The 19,743-nt window shown below is 57.8% G+C and overlaps 2 protein-coding genes across 7 annotated transcripts in view; one reads left to right on the top strand and one right to left on the bottom strand.

Moving 5' to 3' along the window:
* LOC111145792 (IQ motif containing E) overlaps window positions 1-1,147 on the bottom strand; it is a 66,234-nt gene extending 65,087 nt beyond the window's left edge. The window contains exon 1 of the mRNA XM_022501009.1: window positions 1,083-1,147. Within this exon, the coding sequence (XP_022356717.1) occupies window positions 1,083-1,118 (36 nt within the window). The 5' untranslated portion in view covers window positions 1,119-1,147. The remainder of the gene's footprint in view (window positions 1-1,082) is intronic.
* Window positions 1,148-3,672: 2,525 nt separating this feature from the next.
* Window positions 3,673-18,110, top strand: LOC111145892 (BRCA1 associated ATM activator 1). Of its 6 annotated transcripts, XM_022501186.1 has the most exons (15): window positions 3,673-3,904; window positions 4,057-4,295; window positions 4,575-4,718; window positions 9,166-9,320; window positions 11,666-11,813; window positions 12,255-12,627; window positions 12,859-12,978; window positions 13,976-14,067; window positions 14,747-14,865; window positions 14,941-15,127; window positions 15,328-15,401; window positions 16,254-16,356; window positions 16,462-16,560; window positions 16,717-16,892; window positions 17,207-18,110. In XM_022501186.1, the coding sequence occupies exons 3-15, from the start codon at window positions 4,592-4,594 to the stop codon at window positions 17,903-17,905; spliced, it is 2,472 nt and encodes an 823-aa protein (XP_022356894.1). In that variant the 5' UTR covers window positions 3,673-3,904; window positions 4,057-4,295; window positions 4,575-4,591; the 3' UTR covers window positions 17,906-18,110. The 6 variants fall into 6 exon arrangements, with proteins under 6 accessions (XP_022356894.1, XP_022356896.1, XP_022356898.1 ...); XM_022501188.1 differs by lacking the exon at window positions 4,057-4,295; XM_022501190.1 differs by lacking the exon at window positions 3,673-3,904 and having other exon boundaries at window positions 3,914-4,176.
* The last annotated feature ends 1,633 nt before the right edge of the window (window positions 18,111-19,743 follow it).

Here is a 19,743-nt window from a genome sequence, read left to right as displayed (position 1 = left end):
AGGACTTGGTGTCTTGAGGGACGCTCTGCACAGGAGAGCTCTGCGTAGCCCTACCCAACACGGCCTTCTCCGTGAGAAGGAAGCAAAGTGAGCAAAATGCCCTCTGTCTGGAACCCTCCAGAAGCCCTGAAATAAAGTCCAAACTCCCCGTATGGCCTGAGAGGCTGTCCAGGGTCAGGCTGGAGCCCACCTTCCCCAAGGAGGTTGCCCAGCCAAGCTTTCATTCCTGCCTTAGAACACACACCATGTTCCCCACCCCAGGACCTTAGTGCTTGCTGGACCCTCTGCACTCAGAACTCCTCTGGTCAGGGACATCCAGGGCGTCCTGGGCACCTGCCCGGCGCACGCGGCCTAAAGCAGCCCTCTGCAACCCACGGTGGCCACATAGGCCTGTTTCATGTTCTGCACAGGCCATGTTAGTGCGGTTCACTACCTCGTTCTCCTCCCACCCGAATGCCGCCTATTCATCCACGTTGACCCTCCAGCGAAGAGCATGCGCGCCAAAAACACTCGAAAAAGGCAAGAGCTGACAGCACGCTTGCTCTCACCCAACGGAGGAAACTTGGAGGCTCCTCCTCCGGGAACCCTTCTCCGACCTGTGCTGGGCAGCGCGCTGTTCCCGGGAGCCTGGGGCTTCTTCCCCCGACCCTCCCCACCACCACCCGCCTCGCGCATCCAGATGGCTCCGTCCCGCAGCCCCGGCCGCTGCCCCCGCCCTGGGGGCCCAGGTGGGCGGGCACTTACGCAGTGGGCTCCGTTGCCCCGCGGACCGCGGTCGCAGGCTCGGCACAGGCCGGGGCCTCGCAGGCGCGGCGCGGCGAGGGCTCAGCGTTCGGGAGGGCTTCCTGGAAGCGGCGGCCTGTGCAGGGGCGGGCGGGGTTTACGGGCCGCTGGGGGCTGGGTGGGGGGCGGCGACGCCCGGCCGGCTGCACGCGGGCAGGGGCCCGAGGGCCGCTCTTATGCGGTAACAATAATGGCAGCTGTCACCCGGCGGCCGCCGGCCGTGCGCCCCTTCCTCGGGCCCGTGCCCGGCCCGGAGAGCCGGAGAGTTGTAGGGAGTGAGGAGGCCCGCCCGCGCTTACCGTCTCCGAGGCCGGCTCCGCGGTGCCTAGCGACATGGCTGCGGCGCTGCCCGGCCGCCCCTCGGCGCTGCGGGCTCGGGTGACCCGCTGTGCGGCTCCGCCAGCCGCCCGGCAGCCGGCAGCCTTGGGGCCTCCCAGCCCGCGAGCCAGCCGCGACCCCGCTGCCATGGCAACCGCGCCGCCTGCGGAGCCCCGGATGTGGCCGGCGAGCCCGGCCGACCGTGCGCGTGCGCCGAGCAGCCTGCGGGCCGACGCGCAGCGCGCCCGGAGGTGAGGGGCGGGGATGGGGGTGTCGGAGGTTGGTGGGGGATGTCCCGAGAGCCCGGCCGGTTGCGCTTAACGAACACTTCCTGGGGTGCGTCAGCCCTCTCACGTGGACGCTCCTCGACAAACCTGTACGCTAGTCACCAGAACGGGATGCTAGTATTTGTTAGATTAACGCTGAAAGGGACAAGGGGCGTGTGCAGTGCTCCTTCTGGACACGTGGCATTCGTAAAGTTATTCTCCCTGATCTCTATTTTAGGCTCTTGGGTTCTGATGTAGCCCCAGGACAATAAAAAATAATGAGTTTGCACAGCACTCAAGTGGCGTCATGAAGATCTTCAGGAGCACTGGGCTCCAAAGCTTATTTAAATTATTATTAGCAAGTACCATTTGCTCTTGCTCCTTCATACAGGTCTCCAAGGGTACCTACCCTGTCCCCTCACCCTGCTTTTTTTCCCCTGGCCACCTGACATTATCTACAAGAGTATTCCGTGTCTAGATGGTAAGCTGTCTGGGGCAGGGTCTTTGTTTAGTTCACAGCCGTGCCTCCATGCCTTGGAACAGTGTCTGGCTCAGGCAGGTGCTCAATTAATACATATCTGGCATCCAAGGAGTCATGTAACTTCTCTGTGCCGCTGTTTCCTCAAATACAAAGTGGAGAAAAGGGTTGTTGTGAGGCTCCAATGAGTCGGTATCTGTAACGTGCTTAGTTGCCCGTGCCAGAGTGCGTGCAATGTGACAGACTTCGTTTGATGGGGTGAATGAAGGAACCGCTGTAGTGTGGTGTGGTAGGAATGCTTGGCAGGTTATTACTGCTCTAGTTCTGGTACCAACACCTACTACAGCTTCGTGGCCCTCTTGTCCTCTGCGTCCTCACCTGCACAACAAAGGGGTGAGCCACAAGATGGTTCAGAGGCTGAAACCCTCGCAGCAGGAGAAACTGAGCTGGTTATCTTAATGACTCCCATCTATTTCCTCCAGGTATTGTCCGCAAAAGGGACAAGAGCTTTTGCTACCTAAACTGCCTATGGAGGTGTACCTCTTGCTCAGCTCCTGGGGCTCTACGATCCCCTTGCTCTTCTGTTTGTGTTGCTTCACTTACTTTCCCTCGTTTAGTTAGAAAGAGAGTACATGTCCACGACTTTTTATCTGCTCTTCTGAATTCTAAAACTTCTAAAAAGCCTTTCAAAATTTTCTTGTTGGCAAAACCTGTTCTGACCTCAACTCAAAAGTCTGAGTTGAGGCTATGTACGGTGCTTATGTATTCCACTTGGAGTGTATCTTAATGCATCTCACGGTGGGGGGGGGGCTTTTGACACATTGGATTATGGCATGAGATACTGCTGGGATTGTAATCTTACATAGAGTGTGTATGTACCAGTACCTTCCCTGAAGTGTGAATAGTTATGTGTTCTGATCCACGTGTCCTCAAAAGTTTCAGGTACGAAATGGTGGACCTGTATAATATAGTATTTAACTTTGGAGCCAGGCTGCCTGGGTTCAGATCCAGACTGTGTCAGCCCACTAGCTGGGAGTTAGCCTCTCTACCCTTCAGGTTACTGACCTGTGAGGATGGTAATAGTACACACCCTCCTAGAGTTGGCACAGAATCACCGGGATTTATGGTAAGTGAAGCACTTAGCACAGTGCTGCTGAAAGATGTTTTCCCCCACAACTGCTCAATCACGCAAATATTAGTATCCCCAGTTTTACAATGAGGGATCACAATTCAGGGAAGATAACTGTGCAGTCAAAACCTTCTCACCCATGGAGTTCTAAGGGGATGGGGTGTCTGGAGTGCTTACCCATCAAAGTCCATGTTTTTTAAAGTTCTTTTTTAGTTTAGTACCCCTAGGAATTCTGCTTTCTATATGGTAATATGTACCTGGTGTTTCCTCAGAAATTTCACTGAAACACTGACACTGTGGGAAGACGAGGCTTGTTCTGTTGCTGTGGGAGCCAGAGGTGGGGCTTGATCTCACGACCCTGAGATCAAGACCTGAGCAGAGATCAAGAGTCAGAGGCTTAACCCACTGAGCCACCCAGGCACCCCAAGATGAGGCTTGTTTTTGTCCACTGGCTTTGAGTAGTCTGGCACACAACTGATGGGCCCTGAGGATCCAGTTTTGAGGCCAAAGGACCAGTGACCTCGCCTTAAAGGTGGGGAAGTCCCTTTTCCGTCGTGCATCCCTCCCACCTGCCCTGGTGCGTACTCTAGGTCCACGGGCGGCGAGACCACGCCTTTTCCGGCCTTGGCCCCACCCCTTCCTCCAGAAAAAGCCCCGCCTTCCGGGCGCAATGCCCCCTGGATCCTCCGCACGTACCACCGGCGTCCCTGTGAGGCTGACGGGTAGGGCCCACCGGTGTGGCGCCGGCCTGGCTCAGCGCTACTCAGTTTGAACTCGTTCCCCAAGTGTGGGTTCCCGCGGCTCCCCGAGTGGCCTTCCGGGGACTTTGAGGGTCTCCCGTGGCCAGCTGTCCTTTTGCGCGCTCCCGCCAGACCGGGCAAGTGGCACGGTCCGGGGCGGTGCCTGCGGCGGCCGAGGGACGCGAAGCAGGTGAGCGGCGGGCCCCGGGAGCGGTGGCAGCCTAGGTGGCTTCCCGGGTGGAATCCGGACCGGGAATAGGGGTCCGGGTCTCGTGCCCTCTCTGGGCCCGTCGGCCGGCCGGGCCGCGGCGGCTCCCTCAGCGAGGGTCCCTCCTCGTCAAGGAACTAGCATCACCGAGGACGGAGTGCGACCGAGTCCCTGCCCACCCCCAGCCTCCCGAGAGAGCGCGCCCTGACCGCAGGACTGAGGGGCTCCCGGCCCCTTCGCGGCAGGACTCGCAGGTGCACTTCCCGGCCCGGGAGGGACTGACAGTGGACAGAGCGCCTCTAGCCTCCCCACGCTGCTGGCTGCGGAGGTGTCGGATGCAGACGCCCCGACCCCGAGAGAGACGCTGTGCCCGGTGAGCGTGGCTGGAACCAGAACGCGCGCACACACCCCTAAGTGGCTCACGTGCTGTCCAAGGTTGGCAGGCCCCGAGCTCCTAAGGTCCCTTTCCAGCTTGGGAGGCCGGAACTCAGGGCCTTGTCTGCTCCTGACCAGCGCCACCCAGGCTGAGGTTTTGCATCACATCCCGACAGCTCCCTCAGAGGGCGACCGTCTTCAGCGCCTGGCCCGAGGAGACACGGGGGCTGCCTATGGCTAGCGTGGGTGGGACCTGGCTCTGACGTTTTCTTTGCAGGACTCTCCAGCCTCACCATGGACCCAGAGTGCTCCCAACTCCTCCCAGCTCTCTGTGCCGTTCTGGCAGACCCCAGGCAGCCCATGGCAGATGACACCTGTTTGGAGAAGCTGCTGGACTGGTTTAAAACCATAACTGAAGCTGGTAAGGGGAAGGGTGCTGCTGCTGTTGACTGTCTCCCGGAGGCCAGAGGGTGCCTGTGCAGGGGAAGGGGTGACCCTCTGTTTCCCTTTCTTCACATCCTAGAGAGTCCCTCTGGCTAGTTGGGGACACATCAGGTTGAAGCCAGAGGGAATGAGCAAGGGACAGTTATATCTTGAGGTTCTGATCTCCTCCCAGCCCTGATTCAGGCCTCCTCTTGTTCAGTTCACACTAGGTAACTGCAGAGGAACTTACTTTGTTGTTACTGTTGCATTTATTTGTTTAGGAGAAACCACTTTTTGTTATTTTGAAACTAATACATATTCGTTAGATGAAACTCGAACAACACAAAGGAGTAAAGAGGAAAATTAAACCACCATCAACTTTTTAATTTCTTCTCAGTCCCTTTTCCTAACACATCATAAAGCTGTTCTTCTTTTTCTTTTTCTTTTTTTTAAAAAGATTTTCATTTATTTATTGAGAAAGAGAGGACATTTGTGCAAGCGGGTGGTGGGGCAGAAGGAGAGGGAAAAGAGAATCTGAGTGGACTACTCACTGAGTGTGGAGCCCCACGAGGGGCTTGATCCCACGACCCTGAGAGCATACCTGAGCTGAAATCGAGAGTCAGACGATTAACTGACTGAGCTACTCGGGCGCCCCAAGGCTGCGGGTTTGTTTGTTTTTTTTTTTCCCCAATATTTTATTTATTTATTTGACAGAGATCACAAGTAGGCATAGAGGCAGGCAGAGAAAGGGAGAAGCAGGCTCCCCGCTGAGCAGAGAGCCCGATGCTGAGATGCTGATGCCGGGCTCAGTCCCAGGACCCTGAGATCACAACCCTAGCTGAAGGCAGAGGTTTTAACCCACTGAGTCACCCAGGTGCCCCAAAGCTGCGTTTTTCTGGTAAAAATGAAGTCACACCATAAATGTAACATCATGTCTTGCTCTTTCTCTGTTACCGTTACAGTGGGAGTTTTCTGTGTAGAACATGTTGATTTTATCAACTCTGTTCATTCGCTATGTGAATGGACCATATTTCATATAACCACAGCCCTCTCATTAGGTGTTTGTGTTTCTGATGCTTCTTATTGTAAATAACTCGGTTTTCTTCCTGTGGAAATCTTTTCATGTCAACGGTTGATCTCTTCATGGTTGATCTCTTGGCTGGCAGTGGCCTTAGGATAGAGCCCTTGTCAGTAATTTCTGCTCTTCATTTGGTGTATCCTGCTCTTTTCCCCTCCTTGGAGTTGAGCATCTCCGTCTCTCCTTTTTAATACACGCACGGAAGGCTGCATACTTCTGTGGAAGCTCAGTCCTGCACGTTTTACTGCGAGGTGCTTCTGTCGTTTGTCTTCGGGTATATCGTGCTATCATGGTGGTTTTTTTTCCCTCACGCACAAGGGATTTGAAAGGGTATCTTTTAGATTCACAGTGTGGGGTTTTCTTCAGTCTTCTTACCCTTGACTTCTAACTTGTTTCATTGGACTTGGAAAACGTGCATATTTTGATTTCTCTGTACCCATCAGGGTTTTTATCGTGGCGGAGCCCACAGACAATTTCCACAGATGCTCTGTAGACATCATAGCTACTGCGCTTCTGGTATTTGTAGAGTCCTCAGCTGTGGCCTAGTTTGTCGTCAGATTTTAAAAATTCCTTTCAGACAGGTTTCTCAGAGACGTAGTTCACATACCACAGGCCTGACGCAGAGTGTACAGATGGTTGGTTTTCAGTGAGTTCACACCCAGGGTGGTTCGAGCATTGGCACAGTGTGATTCTGCAGCCCCAGTCCCCCACTTCCAGGAAGCGGGGTGCGTCCGCAGTGCACCTCTCCCCCGGCTGGCCTGGGCTCTGTCGGCCTCGGCGCTCTGCAGGATGGCTCTTTATTCAGCTGTCTGTGACGCAGGCCCACTGTGTTCTTGCTCGTCACTTTGCTGGATTGTTCTTGAGGTTGGAAAACCCTACCCTGAGATAGTGGATTCAACAGTTTTTCTCTGAAATTCCATTCTGTGTTTTCCTGTACGGATCTTGAAGCTAGCTTAGGTCCGTGCAGGGGCAGGCTGTTTCACCTTTGAGTAGCGACGTTCTCCCGAAGGCACCCATCACACTTTCTGCTTTCATGTCCGGTTTGTCGCCGTTCCTCTTGCTGCCATCGAGCCCTGGCCACTGTGCCCCCAGCCCTCCCGGGAAGCGTCATCCTGCTTCCCCGATTCTGGCAAAGGCTGCGTGGCTGGATTGTTTTCATTTTTTTTTTCTTTTAAAGATTTTATTTATTTGACAGAGAGATCACAAGTGGGCAGAGAGGCAGGCAGAGAGAGAGGAGGAAGCAGGCTCCCTGCTGAGCAGAGAGCCAGATTCAGGGCTCGATCCCAGGATCCTGGGATCATGACCTGAGCTGAAGGCAGAGGCTTAACCCACTGAACGACCCAGGCGCCCCTGGATTGTTCTCATTTTAATAAGAGCAACTCTTTAATAGACAGTCTGCTTCATTTGTCAAGCTAAATGTTCTGTTTGAACCTGTGTTCTTTTGCATTTTTTTTAAGAACTTCCCATGCCTTCTCTTTGTTCCTTTTTCCTCCTTTTCTGGCCTCTGTTGGATTGATAAAACTTTTGTTTTTAAAATTTTTTTTTAAGATTTTATTTATTTATTTGACAAAGAGATCACAAGTAGGCAGAGAGGCAGGCAGAGAGAGAGAGGGGGAAGCAGGCTCCCTGCTGAGCAGAGAGCCGGATGCGGGGCTCGATATCAGGACCCTGAGACCATGACCTGAGCTGAAGGCAGAGGCTTTAACCCACTGAACCACCCAGGTGCCCCTAACATTGTTTCATTTTCTGGTTTTGAAGTTATGCCTTCCACTTAATGTTCTTTAGTGGTTACGTTCACACACAAACTGGATTTAAAAAGTCAAAAGTTAAAGTCAGAGGTTAACTAGAATCTCTGTCCGTCCCATCAACACGAGGATCTCAGGGCACTTTACCTCCAGCCCAGCACAATCTTCCGTGTTACCATTCTCTAGAATTTTGATTTTGTCTTGTTTTAAAACCCATCAAAAGTTGTTCCATTTGTAAAGTTGATGCCTTTTAAAGATTTTGTTTATTTGACAGAGACAGAGATCACAAGTAGGCAGAGAGGCAGGCAGAGAGAGAGGAAGGGACGCAGGCTCCCCGCTGAGCCGAGAGCCTGATGCGGTGCTCGATCCCAGGACTGTGAGATCATGACCTGAGCCGAAAGCAGAGGCTTTAACCCACTGAGCCACCCAGGTGCCCAAGTTGATGCCTTTTAGATTCACCCACGTGGTTATTAGTTTCTTGGATTCCTGCTCTTTCAGCCCAGTCTTTTTCCTTCTCACTGAACCACAGTCGTTGGTGGTTGTGTCTGCAAGGGCCTCTCAACGGGAAACCCTCCCAGCCTGCGCCTCCCATTTCCCTTGGCCCACCTGGGTGCCTTTGGACAGCAGCATCATGGAGTACAGACATCTCCGGTGCCCGTCTGGAAAAGGATGGCTGTTCCATTGTACTTCTTGCAAGCAGTAGTCTCAGTGTAAGAAAAAGCATCCATTTGAGAGGGAAGGTGGTCTCCTGCTTTAATTTGCATTTCTTTTTTGTAATCAGCAGCAACAGAAGGCCTGTTCTGGTGTGCTGGGCCCTTGGGTTTCCTATCCTGTCCCTTACCTGATGTGGGGTGATGCCTTTCTAGTTTGCGCCCTCCCATTGAGTTCAGGTTGTGACTCCTTTGTGGTTGTCGCAAATATTTTCTCCCGTGGGATTGCTAAATCTAACAGTGGGAGAGATAGAGGTCTGGAAGATGCCGTAAGAATGGTCCTTTAGGGGCACCTGGGTGGCTCAGTGGGTTAAAGCCTCTGCCTTTGGCTCAGGTCATGATCCCAGGGTCCTGGGATCGAGCCCCGCATCGGGCTCTTTGCTCCCCAGGGAGCCTGCTTCCTCCCCTCTCTCTGCCTGCCTCTCTGCCTACTTGTGATCTCTGTCTGTCAAATAAATAAATAAAAAATTTAAAAAAAAAAAAAAAAAAAAAGAATGGTCCTTTAGGGGAAGAGCTGGCTGGCTCAGTCGGAGAATGTGCAACTCTTGACCTCGGGGATAGGAGTTTGAGCCCCACTTTGGGTGTAGAGATGACTTAAATAAATAAAACTTAAAGGGCGGGGGGAAGCACCTGGGTGGTCCAGTTGGTTAAGCATCGGACTCTTGATTTTGGTTCAGATCATGATCTCAGGGTCATGGATCAAGCAGTCATGCTGTGTGCTCAGAGGGCAATTTGCTTTGGATTCTCTCTCCCTCTGTTCCTCCCCCCACTCATTCCTGTGTGTGCGCATGTGCACTCTCTCTCTCGGATAAATAAACTATATTAAAAAAAAAAAAAAAAAAGAATGGTCCTTTAGGGCAAGCTGCATCACGGTGCCCCGGTGACCGTCTCTCTTGCTGGGCCTGCCCCCAGGGTCCAGTCTGCTGCTGTTGCAGGAGAACCCCTGCCTCGTGGAGCTGCTGTGCCATGTGCTGAAACCCCAGGACCTGAGTTCCAGAGTCCTTTCCTTCTCACTCCGCCTCACGGGGGTATTTGCAGCCCAGGAAGATTGCTTCCAGTATCTTCAGGTGAGCCTGGGTCCTGCCACCTCAGTGTCCCGCCGAGAAGTGCACAGCTCACTTCTGTGCAGGTGCACAAAACAGGGCAGCCGCCGTGGCCCCTTGGTCTCTGCCCCGTGCTGCCCCGTGCTGTGACTCGTAGCACCAGGTTTTTATTCCTGAGTGGGATCCTTCTTTGAAAAGCTGGCCCAGAATGATGTTGGGGTAAAAGGGTCAGATGTTTGGAATCAGAGCTGGGGTTGACTCAGCTTTGACACTTGGCCCACGGTGTGGACTTGCCCGAGATCATGAGCCCTCTCAGCCTTGGTTTCTTCCTGTGACAGAGAGGAGGGCTGTGCGTGTCACAAGGCTTAACCAAGACCACTGGTCTCATACTTGGTCCTGTTGGATTGAATGAATGAGTGACTCATAAGAATTTCTACGTAGTACTAAGGCATAGAGCTTAGAGAGCCCCCGGAGCCGTGCATGTTACGGCTCTGCACCCCCCTGCATGGGCACAGCTGGGTTGGTTAGGCGACGCCTGATGGGAGCCTGTCTGGCCCTTGATGGCATCTCTGGGCACCTTGGAGCCTCCCCAGCTCACGGGAGGGCACATCGCTTTCTCTGACCCAATGTGCCCAAGGCCACAGGAAGGCCATGCTGTGATGTGGCTGCTTGAAGAGAAGACAGTAGCGGGGAGGGATGTGTCCCCTCAGTAGCTTTGGGATGCCGCTCTTGGGCACTCCTCAGTCCACCTGCACATGTTCTCCAGAAGCGCAGCTTGCTGTGGACCCACCTTCCAGGGTGTTCTCTGGCCGCACCGACATGTGTCTTGGGGCATAAGTCTGTGCTGGCTGTGCTCGCGTGACACATGATCACACACGCACACCTGTGGTGCCTTGCAGTTTGTAAAGCTCTTCAGGGTTTGCAGAAGCCCTTTCGTATCATCCTGGCAGCCTGGCCAGTCAGCAGACCAGCAGTCTTCATTTTGCAGATGAGGGTACGGGGAAGGCCTAATGTAGGAGCCCTGTGAAAATGGCAGCGCTCACACTAGACCTTCAGGAGTCTGCCGCTGGCTCCCTCAGGGCCGAGGGGCCTGGGCGGGGGATGGGCTCTCAGCTGCAGGGAGAGTCTGCTCTCCCCGCTCCCGAGCCCGCAGCACTGGGTAGCCTTCTGGTCCCTTCCCAGCTACCCCTGCGCAGACTCCTGGGATGTCTTAAGCCCCACGGGCTCCTCATCAGCCAGCTGCACTTGACAGTGTCCAGGCAGGGGACATGCAGATGGACGAAGCTAGGCAAGGGGCCCAGCCTCTGTGCCCCGCACCCCCCCACCCCACTGGTGAGGGTCCCTCACTTTGGGACGGTCCCCTTCAGAGACAACGGCTCCCACAAGGTGCTTTCCCTGTGAGCCGCCAACAGTGGCACCCCTTCAGGGGCCTGTGGCCGCTATAGAGTTAGACTCATGTCTGTGAGCGGTTGGCATCTGTCTCTGAGGTCTCGCTGTCCCAGGTCCTGGAGTCGGAGATAATCAGAGGGGCTCCCTGTAGCTTGAGGGTCAGGCCGAAGCTGAACAGGATGCCCTGGGGCCTGGCCAGGCAGGCAGAGGCTCTGACCGCCGTTGGTTTGGCGCATGGAGGCTCAGAGCGAATGACTGCACCAGCCAGCAGTGCCTTCGGTAAGAGGCAGCGTCGGGTTTCCCACACGCCGTGTGGAAACTCAGCAGTGAATGAGAATGTCACACACTGGCAGCAAATGTAGGACAACGCGTGATAGTCCCGTGGGCATCCACAGCCAGTGGAGCTTGGGTGGGGGGAATTAGCCACTGCCAGCTTCGGGGGGAGGCGTCAGCTTTGTGAGGGTGGTGGGCTCGCAGCCGGGTTGTAAAGGACTTGAGCAGGTGCGAGGAGCAGGGCGGGCAAACGTAGCAGGTGCACTGGGGCACCAGAGTGGGGGATACCTGGAGGAGGGTGGGTGCCCTGGTGGACCCTGCCTGCCCAGCTCAGGAGTTCGATAGGCTGTGGAGACTGTCGGGGTCCTGGAGCACAATGTCCTGGTCAGAGTTGGACTTTTGGAGGTGAACTTACGGTGCTCTTTTGGGGGGAGAATTTCTGAAGTAAACAACTGACAGCGTTGATGAACTTTGATTTATAACCTAGTTCTTCTCCCAAAGCTGTCCCCTGGTGAGCAGACGTGACCTTGCCGGGGCCGCTGGGGCTGGCACTGGTGATCACCTGCCACTTCCCAGAAGCCTGTGTTGGCAGCGAGTGAGAAAGTCCCAGAGAAATGCCTCGACCCCCAAACAACAGCAAAACCATCTCTGATCTGCTGTTCTCCTGGAAACGGGCCCAGGTCACCTCTTCCTTCTCTGCTTCCCAGCAGGGAGAGTTGCTACCCAGGCTCTTTGGGGAGGCGGGCCCCCTGGGGGGAGCCGCCTGGACTGCCCCAACCGTCCGCAGCGGCTGGATCCAGGGTCTGCGCTCCCTGGCTCAGCATCCCAGTGCCCTGCACTTCCTGGCGGACTGCGGTGAGTCCCCTGCCTGCTCCGCCCTCAGCCGGTGGCCTTGCCGCACCCGTGCGACCCTGCTGACATCACAGCACCTTGCTGGGCCACGTGTGCGCGTCTGTGGAAGTGGCTGTGATGTCACGGGGCTGCTGTGAGGAGCATACGGGGTCATGGGTGGGGAGAGGGGCGCTGGAGGCCCCTCGAGGTCACTGCGGTGTCCTTAGCTCGCAGGACAGACCCAGCAGTTGGGGTGACTTGGAAATTAATAGGATCTAAAGGCTCCTCTCAGGGGTCTAGGGCTGCCGCCCTGGGAGCTCTCCCACTCTGGTGCCCGGCCACTGAGTGGATGGGAGGCAGGGCCGAGCAAGCCACTTGGCGCTGTTACCATATCTGCCCTCTCCCTTGGGTTCTGTCCCAGCTGAACCCCATTTTCTTCTCTCCCCGCCCTTTCCCCAACCCCAGGTGCCGTTGACACCATCTTCTCCCTGCAGGGAGATTCCAGCCTGTTTGTGGCCTCGGCAGCCGGGCAGCTCCTGGTGCACATTCTGAGCTTGTCTATGCGAGGCCCAGCCGAGGGGCCCCCTGGCCTGCAGGCTGATGATTGGCCGGCGTGTGCCCAGAAGATCGTGGGTCACATCGAAGAATCCCTGCGCTCCACGGCCGCCCCGCAGATCACACAGGCTCTGAATGTCCTGACCACGACGTTTGGTCACTGCCACGACCCTTGGACGCAAGTTCTGTGGGTGCAGCTGCATCCGCTCGTGGCCGCTCTGCTGGAGAAGGACCCTGTGCCAGCTGCACACTCGCTTGTGGATCTCCTTCTCAGTGTGGCCCGGTCAGTTCCTCTGCGGTGCAGCCGGGGTGGGCAGGCATTGGGGGTGCTGTTTCCCTTGGGAAGTCTTAAGGTACCTCTTATACCTGGGGCCACAACTCGTGGGCTCTGCCAGGGCACACGGGGGGCAGGGGATGCCGGAGGGGGTCTGGAAGCCCACACACCTAGGAAGGACTCTGTCTTCATCGGATGTACTGGCAGGACTGAGAACTGACTTTCTGGGCTTCTCTGCAGTTCTCCTGGGCTGAGTTCTTCTAGCTGCGGCCTGTGGGAGACGCTGGCTCAGACTCTGAGCCATCTGAGCCCTACCCAAGCAGGGCTCTTGGCGTTAGGGATCCTGAAACTGCAGGACTGGTAAGGATTGGGGTTTATTTTGTGTGAGGACAGATAGGGAGGTCTTGGGCATGGGCCCCATGGTCAAGGAGCTTTTGGGGGAGTTCCTGAAACCAGAGAAGGGTCAGAGGTGGCCAGTGGGGTGTGGCGGGGCCATACTTGCTTGGGTCATTGCCAAGGCCTTGCTGGAGGCTGTGGCCTCTGCCTGTTGTAGAGACAGAAGAACATTTTCAAACAAAAGCTTTATAGGTTCCCCAGAGATGAAACAGAGTCTTGGGCTGCTCTGGTCAGAGAGGGCTAGGTTTGTACCCAGGATCTGCTTGCTCAGCTGCCCTCTGCTCCCCTCCCCAGTGGCCTTAGCATGCTGTGCACATTGCTGGTGTGGGTTCTAGGGGCCCTGGGTAGGCAGGAGTGGCTAGAGAGCCTCCCACAGGGAGAGGGAAGGAGGCAGGGGTCCAGAGAGATGCGAAGAAAGAGGGAGTCTTTCCAGGGTTCTGGGCAGATGAGAGGTGGTCACGTTGGCCCACGTTGCGAGTGAAGGTCGCCACAGGGCCTGGGAGGACAGTGTAAGCCTGGCTCTGGGCTCCAGCTCTCCAGATATTCAGGGAGAGGAATTGGTCTGAAGGGGGAGGACCAGGCAGCCAGCCTGGCGGGAGAATTCTGTGCTGGCCTAGCCTTCCACCTGACCCTGAGCCCAAGACACAGGAGATGAAGCCCCAGGAATGCTCCTGGGAGCTGGGCTTCCTGTCCCCCTGGCCCTTAGCAGACACTGTCCGTTGGAGCAGGTGTGGCGCATCCTTCTAGGGTCTGTTTCTGGGGCCTGGGGAGGTGCTTTCTAGCAGCTTCCTCGGAGTCCCATGCCGGCGGCCTGTGTGCCAGTGGCCTGAGTGCTGGGCAAGGTGCTTGCAAGAAAGCTGTTCCTCAAGAGGGTATCTGGATGCGACTTGCTGAGGATGTCAGGGGACAGCCAGCTCAGCCCACGGCCGAGAAGGGTGCTCACCGTGTCCTCTGTGCTTAGTCCACAGGCACTGAGGGCACAGGCCTTTGCTGTCCTCCTCCAGCCTCTGGCCTGTGTCCTCAAAGCTACGGCTCAGGGCCCCGGACCCTCAGGTATGCTGCTTCCTAAGGGTAGGCAGGTGCAGGAGGGCAGGCTGCTGGGGTCCGGAGCTCGTCCTTGGTGGTGGGGCAGGCCAGTGGGCGGCAGGGTACTCCGCTCACCGCCCCCACTGAGAATGCAGGGTCCTGGGTAGGGGCTGTCGCCCTGGGCCTGTCTGCTGCTTGTCTCCTGTCCCAGCTGTGGGATGAATGGGGCAGCATCATCCCCAGTGGGTGGTATCTGAGGTGGCCCCAGAGCAAGCTGGGCCCATGTCACATGGCAGCTCCCGGCCCACAATAGGCCCACCAGCTGTCCCCTGGATGCGTCCCAATTCTGTGACCAGGGTGGTGGTGGAGTGGTGGCTTCCTCTGTTGTGACTCGTCTTGCTTCTGCTGCACGGTGCGTCAGCGAAGGGGACCTGCTTGTGCCTGGGAGCCCTGTGTTGAGTGTAGGGACCAGTCTGCTGAGCAGCAGGACCAGCCCAGGAACAGGTTGTGGGAAGGACTGGGCTCAACGGCTCATGAGCCCTGCAGACAGGATCAGAGCCTGGGTCTGGCCATCCCCTGTCACCCTGGGCACATCCCCCGCTGGGAGCCTCTGGTGCTGGTGTCCAGCATGCAGCGGCAGCCCCAAGGCCTGCAGGGGCGTGTGGGAGGCTCGCTGACAGGGTGCTGCCTCTGTCTGGGCCCGCAGGCCTGCTGGACAGTACCTCGGCTGACTCCGTGACGGCCGACATCCTCCTGCCCTCGAAGGCAGCCTGTGTGGGTCTCCTGTGCCGGACCCTGGCCCACCTGGAGCTGCTGCTGCCCCTGGTGAGTGCAGCCTGGGCCCGTGTCCATGGCAGCAGCGGGACGCGGGGCCTGTGCTGACCCCTCCCTCTCCCCCAGCCCCAGCGCCCCTGCCCCTGGCCTCAGGCGCCCCTGCTGGGGGCCGCGGTGACCCTGTTACAGCTGTGCGGGGGTTCTGGGAGCCCTGCCTCCGACGAGGGGCGCCAGCTCTGCACGCTCCTGCTGGGCTGTGTGCGGGTCCAGCGGGCGGCCCTCGATTTCCTGGGGACGCTGTCTCAGGAGACAGGTAAGCCAGAGCGCCCCACGGGCCCCGCTTGCCTGCTGATCTGTGCCGGGATCACCGTCCTCCACGTGTCCTCTCTGGGGCAGGGGTGGGATTCAGCCGGCTTACGGGTTCTGTGCCCTGCTTTCCACGGATTGACGCGCTCTCACTCTGGGGAGGTCCCTGGAGGGGAAGGTTGGGTGCTTCCTCCATGTCTGTCTCAGGCCCCCCAGAGTTGGTGACGCAGGTGTTTGCTGTCCTTCTGGAATATCTCAGGAGCCCAGACTCCAGCCCCACGGTACAGGCACGGGGTGCAGGGGGAGGGAGGGTAGGAGTGGGGAGACGTGTGGGGAGCACCCTGCAGGCCTCTCAGAGCAGGGCCTGCTACAGGGCCAGTGGCTTCTTTTTTCTAGATTTATTGGGAGAGAAAACAGGGACGGGGTAGAGGGAGGGGGAGACAGTGCCAAGCAGACCCTGTGCTGAGCGTGGGGCTCCATCTCACGACCCTGAGATCGTGAACTGAGCCGGAACCCAGAGTCGGACACTTAGCTGACTGAGCCCCGCAGATGCCCCCAGAGTCACTTCTTAGAGTGAGGGGCAGGCGGTGGCACAGGGTTTGACCCAGGCCCAGCGGTTGGGGAGGACTGAGCACTGGGTGGGCTGAGCCATGGGGAGCAGGGGATTAATTCCCCGGGAGAGTGGGGACTGTGGCCAGCCGGGCCCTGCCCTTGGGGTCCAAACTACTTGTCAGCGTTTTCTGCACATATAGTCCACAGTGGCTGGGCTCTGGCGGGTGCAGTGAGAGCGCCCCCTGCCATCGGGCTGGCGGTTGGAGGTGGGGATAGCAGCCTTGGTGGTTTCCTGGGCTTCTGAGGAAAGGGGGCCTGCAGAGTTTGTCCAGTGCAAGAGGGGGGGCGTCCTGACAGGAGCGGCCTCCTCCTCCTGTATGGGGCCCCGGAATGCCAGCTCTGCCGCCGCCCAGGGCTCCTGCATCATAAAAACGAAACCCACTGCTGCCCTCTCCCTGCCCCTGGGGCCCCATCTCGTGTCCCAGAGCAGGGGCAGGAGCACCAGATAGGCAGACCAGGCCAGGCAGGCCAGCTACCCCCTCATTGCCCCTGGCCCTGCAGCCCCGCTTTGCCTGCTCCAGGTTCTGAAGAAGGCCTTCCAGGCCACGTTCAGGTGGCTCCTGAGTTCCCCCAGGACCCCCGGCTGCTCGGACCTGGATTCCCACGCCCTGCTGTTCCTAAGAGGTAATCTGGGCCCTCCCCAGGTAAAGCGGGGGGGTTGCCGGGGTGAGCGGTTGGGGGCAGGGCGGGCCTGGCCTGGGCCCCTCTGAGCGGCCCCTCCTGCCCCAGAGCTGCTCCCTGTGCTGCAGAAGCGTCTGTGCAGCCCCTGCTGGGAGGTGAGGGACTCCGGCCTCGAGTTCCTGACCCAGATGACCAGACGTTGGGGAGGTGAGTGCTGGGCAGGAGGGGGCCCAGGCTCGGCCCGCTGGCTATCTCTTGTCGGCTTCGGGAAGCAGAGCACCGTGGCTGCCCTTGGAGAAGCGAGGGAGGAGGCTGCAGGCTCTGGCCTTAGTCACAGCCACCTGTGGCCACTTGGACCCCCAGGGCAGGCCGGCTTCAGACACGCGCTCCTCGCTTCGGAGGTGCCCAGGCTCACCGAGCAGCTCCTGCGAGACCCTGAGAGTTACGTCCGAGCCAGTGCAGTGACTGCCATGGGGCAGCTCTCCAGCCAGGGGCTGTGTGTCCCCCCCGCCAGCCCTGAGCACCCAGGGGGCCAGCAGGTAGGAGGCGGTGGGTCCCCAGGGAGCTGTCTTGATGTGCAAGGCCCAGTGGGTTGGCCGCCCAGTGCCGGGCAGTCTGGGACCAGGGTTCCGTCACACACATTCCCTGAATCTCTGGTTCTTCTTCCAAGCACCTGTCACTTGGGTGAGGTCACCCTTGTTTGATACACGAGCAAATGGGGGCCGAGGGGAAAAGCAGGTTTGCACCCCACACCTGGGTGGCGGGGGGTTGTTACTGGGCGGGGGTTCTGTGCCCGTTGTTGGGGGCCTGCCTTCCCCTGTCCCCCCCCACTGCCTCTCGCTCTGTCCTCCAGAAGAGCCTGCTCGGGGAGCTTCTGCACATCCTGTCCACAGACTCGGAGGGATTCCCACGGAGGGCCGTCATGCAGGTCTTCACCCAGTGGCTGAGGGATAGCCATGCCGACGTGGTGGGGGACACGGAACAGTTTGTGGCCGGCGTGCTCCAGGTGGCCGGCCAGGATCTGGACTGGGAGGTCCGGGCCCAGGGCCTGGAGCTGGCGCTGGTGTTCCTGGAGCAGACGCTGGGCCCGCCCCGCTCCCACTGTCCCTATGCCGTGACCCCGCCTGTGGCGGCCCCCGCCAGCCCGCTGACCCAGGCCCTGCAGCCACTCTGCCGAGTGCGGCTCTTCGAGTTCGCCTTCCGTGCCTTGTTTGACTGTGACCGACCCGTGGCTCAGAAGTCCTGTGATCTGCTCCTCCTCCTGAGGGCCAAGATGGCTTCCTCCAGCAGCCTGCAGGAGCCCAGGAGCAGCCCCGATGTGGCCTCCGTGGAGGCCGCCCTGCAGAGGTGGCGGGCAGGCGATCAGGCCCAGCCCTTGGGGGACCTGGAGCCCGAGGTCGTGCTGGCCGTGCTGAGGTCGATGGACCTGGAGGGCCTTCGGGGGGCACTGGCCGAGAGCAGTGACCACGTGGAGAAGAGCCCTCAGTCGCTCTTGCAGGACATGCTGGCCACGGTGGGCATCCTGGGGGAGAATGAGGCCGACTGCTACTGAGGCAGCCCCGGGCTGATATGCCCGGGCCCCCCTCCCCTGTGCCTTGGGACCCTGTTGTCCTGAGAGTGCTGGCCAGTCTGGTGGTGCGAGGGATCTTCAGGGAGACTGGAGCCAGGTGGGACCAGCCAGGTTGACGAGTCTGTCTTGATGTGTGATGAAGGAAGTGGCTTATTTTTTACTCAGAATAAATGGTGTTTGGCAGTGCCACTGAGTTAGCCTGTGCTAGGCTGCCCTGGGGGGTAGATTCCGGGCCTGGTGGGGCTTGGAGAAAAATCTGCAGAAGGATTTCTCTGCTGAACAGCCACGTGCTTCGTGGGTGTGTGTTGGGGTGTCTCCACTTGGACCCACTGTACCCCAGGGATACCTAGACGTCAGAGAGCCAACAGCTCGGGCTGGAGCGTGTCCGGCCCTGGATTCCAGCCCCCAGTGATTGTGACCCCGGGCTGGACCAAGGCCAGGCCTCCAGCCTCTGAACCTCCAAGATCACTATACACTCGTAGTGACTGACCGCTTGCTGTCTCAGCCGACCGGGCAGGGAGAGCTGCTGCTGGTAGCATGGCAGGGAGTCGAGACCCAGGCCGGTGTCCAGGGGCTGTACGGCTACACCAGGGCCAGCTCTGGTGCCTCCGGGTCATGGGACTCTGGGCAAGTCGCTACCTCTAGGAACCCGTTTTCTCATCTGTGAAATGGAGAATCTCCCCTTTGCCTCCCACAGATAAGTGTCCTGGAGTTCTGAAGCAGCTGGCCTGGTCAAGGAAGAACTCCCAAGAGAAATTTAGAAACGTTTTTAATGAGAAGACAGTAAAAATACAACTTATGGCAGTTTGTGGGATGAAGCAGAGTGCTCAGAGGGAAGGTTACAGCCTTGAGCGCAGAGATTAGGAAATGGGCATCTCAAATCAATAGGTTCTACCTTTGATGAGTAGAAAAAGAACAGAATAAATCTAAAGCAGAAAGAAAAGAGTCAAAATTGGAGCCGAGATCAGTGAAACTGAAAACAGGAAGTGAGTAGAGGAGATCACCTAAGCCAAAAGCTGATCCTTTGAAGAGATCAGTAAGTGGAATTGAAAAGCTGACAACGGGGGCGCCTGGGTGGCTCCGTGGGTTAAAGCCTCTGCCTTGGCTCAGGTCATGATCCCAGGGTCCTGGGATCTAGCCCCGCATCGGGCTCTCTGCTCAGCGGGGAGCCTGCTTCCTCCTCTCTCTCTGCCTGCCTCTCTGCCTACTTGTGATCTCTGTCTGTCAAATAAATAAATTTAAAAAATTATAAAAAAAAAAAGAAAAGAAAAGCTGACAACGGAAAGGAGAGGGTACAAAGGACTAACCCCACAGTCAAAGTGGGGCGCTCACTGCAGGTGCCGCAGACACAGGAAACCCGGCAGGAATAATGGTAACGGGGTCCTGCGAGCGGGTTCGTGCCACAGACTTGACCTCGATGAGACAGGTCGATCCCTTGAAAGACACAATCTGCCAGAACTCACCCAGGAAGAAAGGGAGGATCTCCGTAGGCCCGTTTCTGATAAGGAAACGGAGTCAGTAGTTCATAGCTTTCCGAAACAGAGCAGGGGGCCCGGGATGGGTGCGCTGGTGAGCTTGGCAGACACTCAGAGGAAAGGAGCGCCAGAATGCTCGCCCGGTGAGGCATCACCTGACTCCCAAGTCCCACAGAGGCTCCAGGAAAGCGCGGGAGACCAGGACGCCGTGAACAGGCGGCAGGTGTCAAAGCACTAGCGCTCGGAATCCCACGATGTAGGAAAACACCGCCACCGCCACTGCCACCCGGTGGGACCCATCCCGGGCGCGCCAAGCTGGGTTAGCCTTTGAAAACTGATGTAAGC

Source organism: Enhydra lutris, unplaced genomic scaffold (genome assembly GCF_002288905.1).
Source record: "Enhydra lutris kenyoni isolate GAN:26980312 unplaced genomic scaffold, ASM228890v2 scaffoldscaffold13, whole genome shotgun sequence".
NCBI lineage: Eukaryota > Metazoa > Chordata > Mammalia > Carnivora > Mustelidae > Enhydra > Enhydra lutris.
This window is presented reverse-complemented; position numbering and strand designations above follow the sequence as displayed.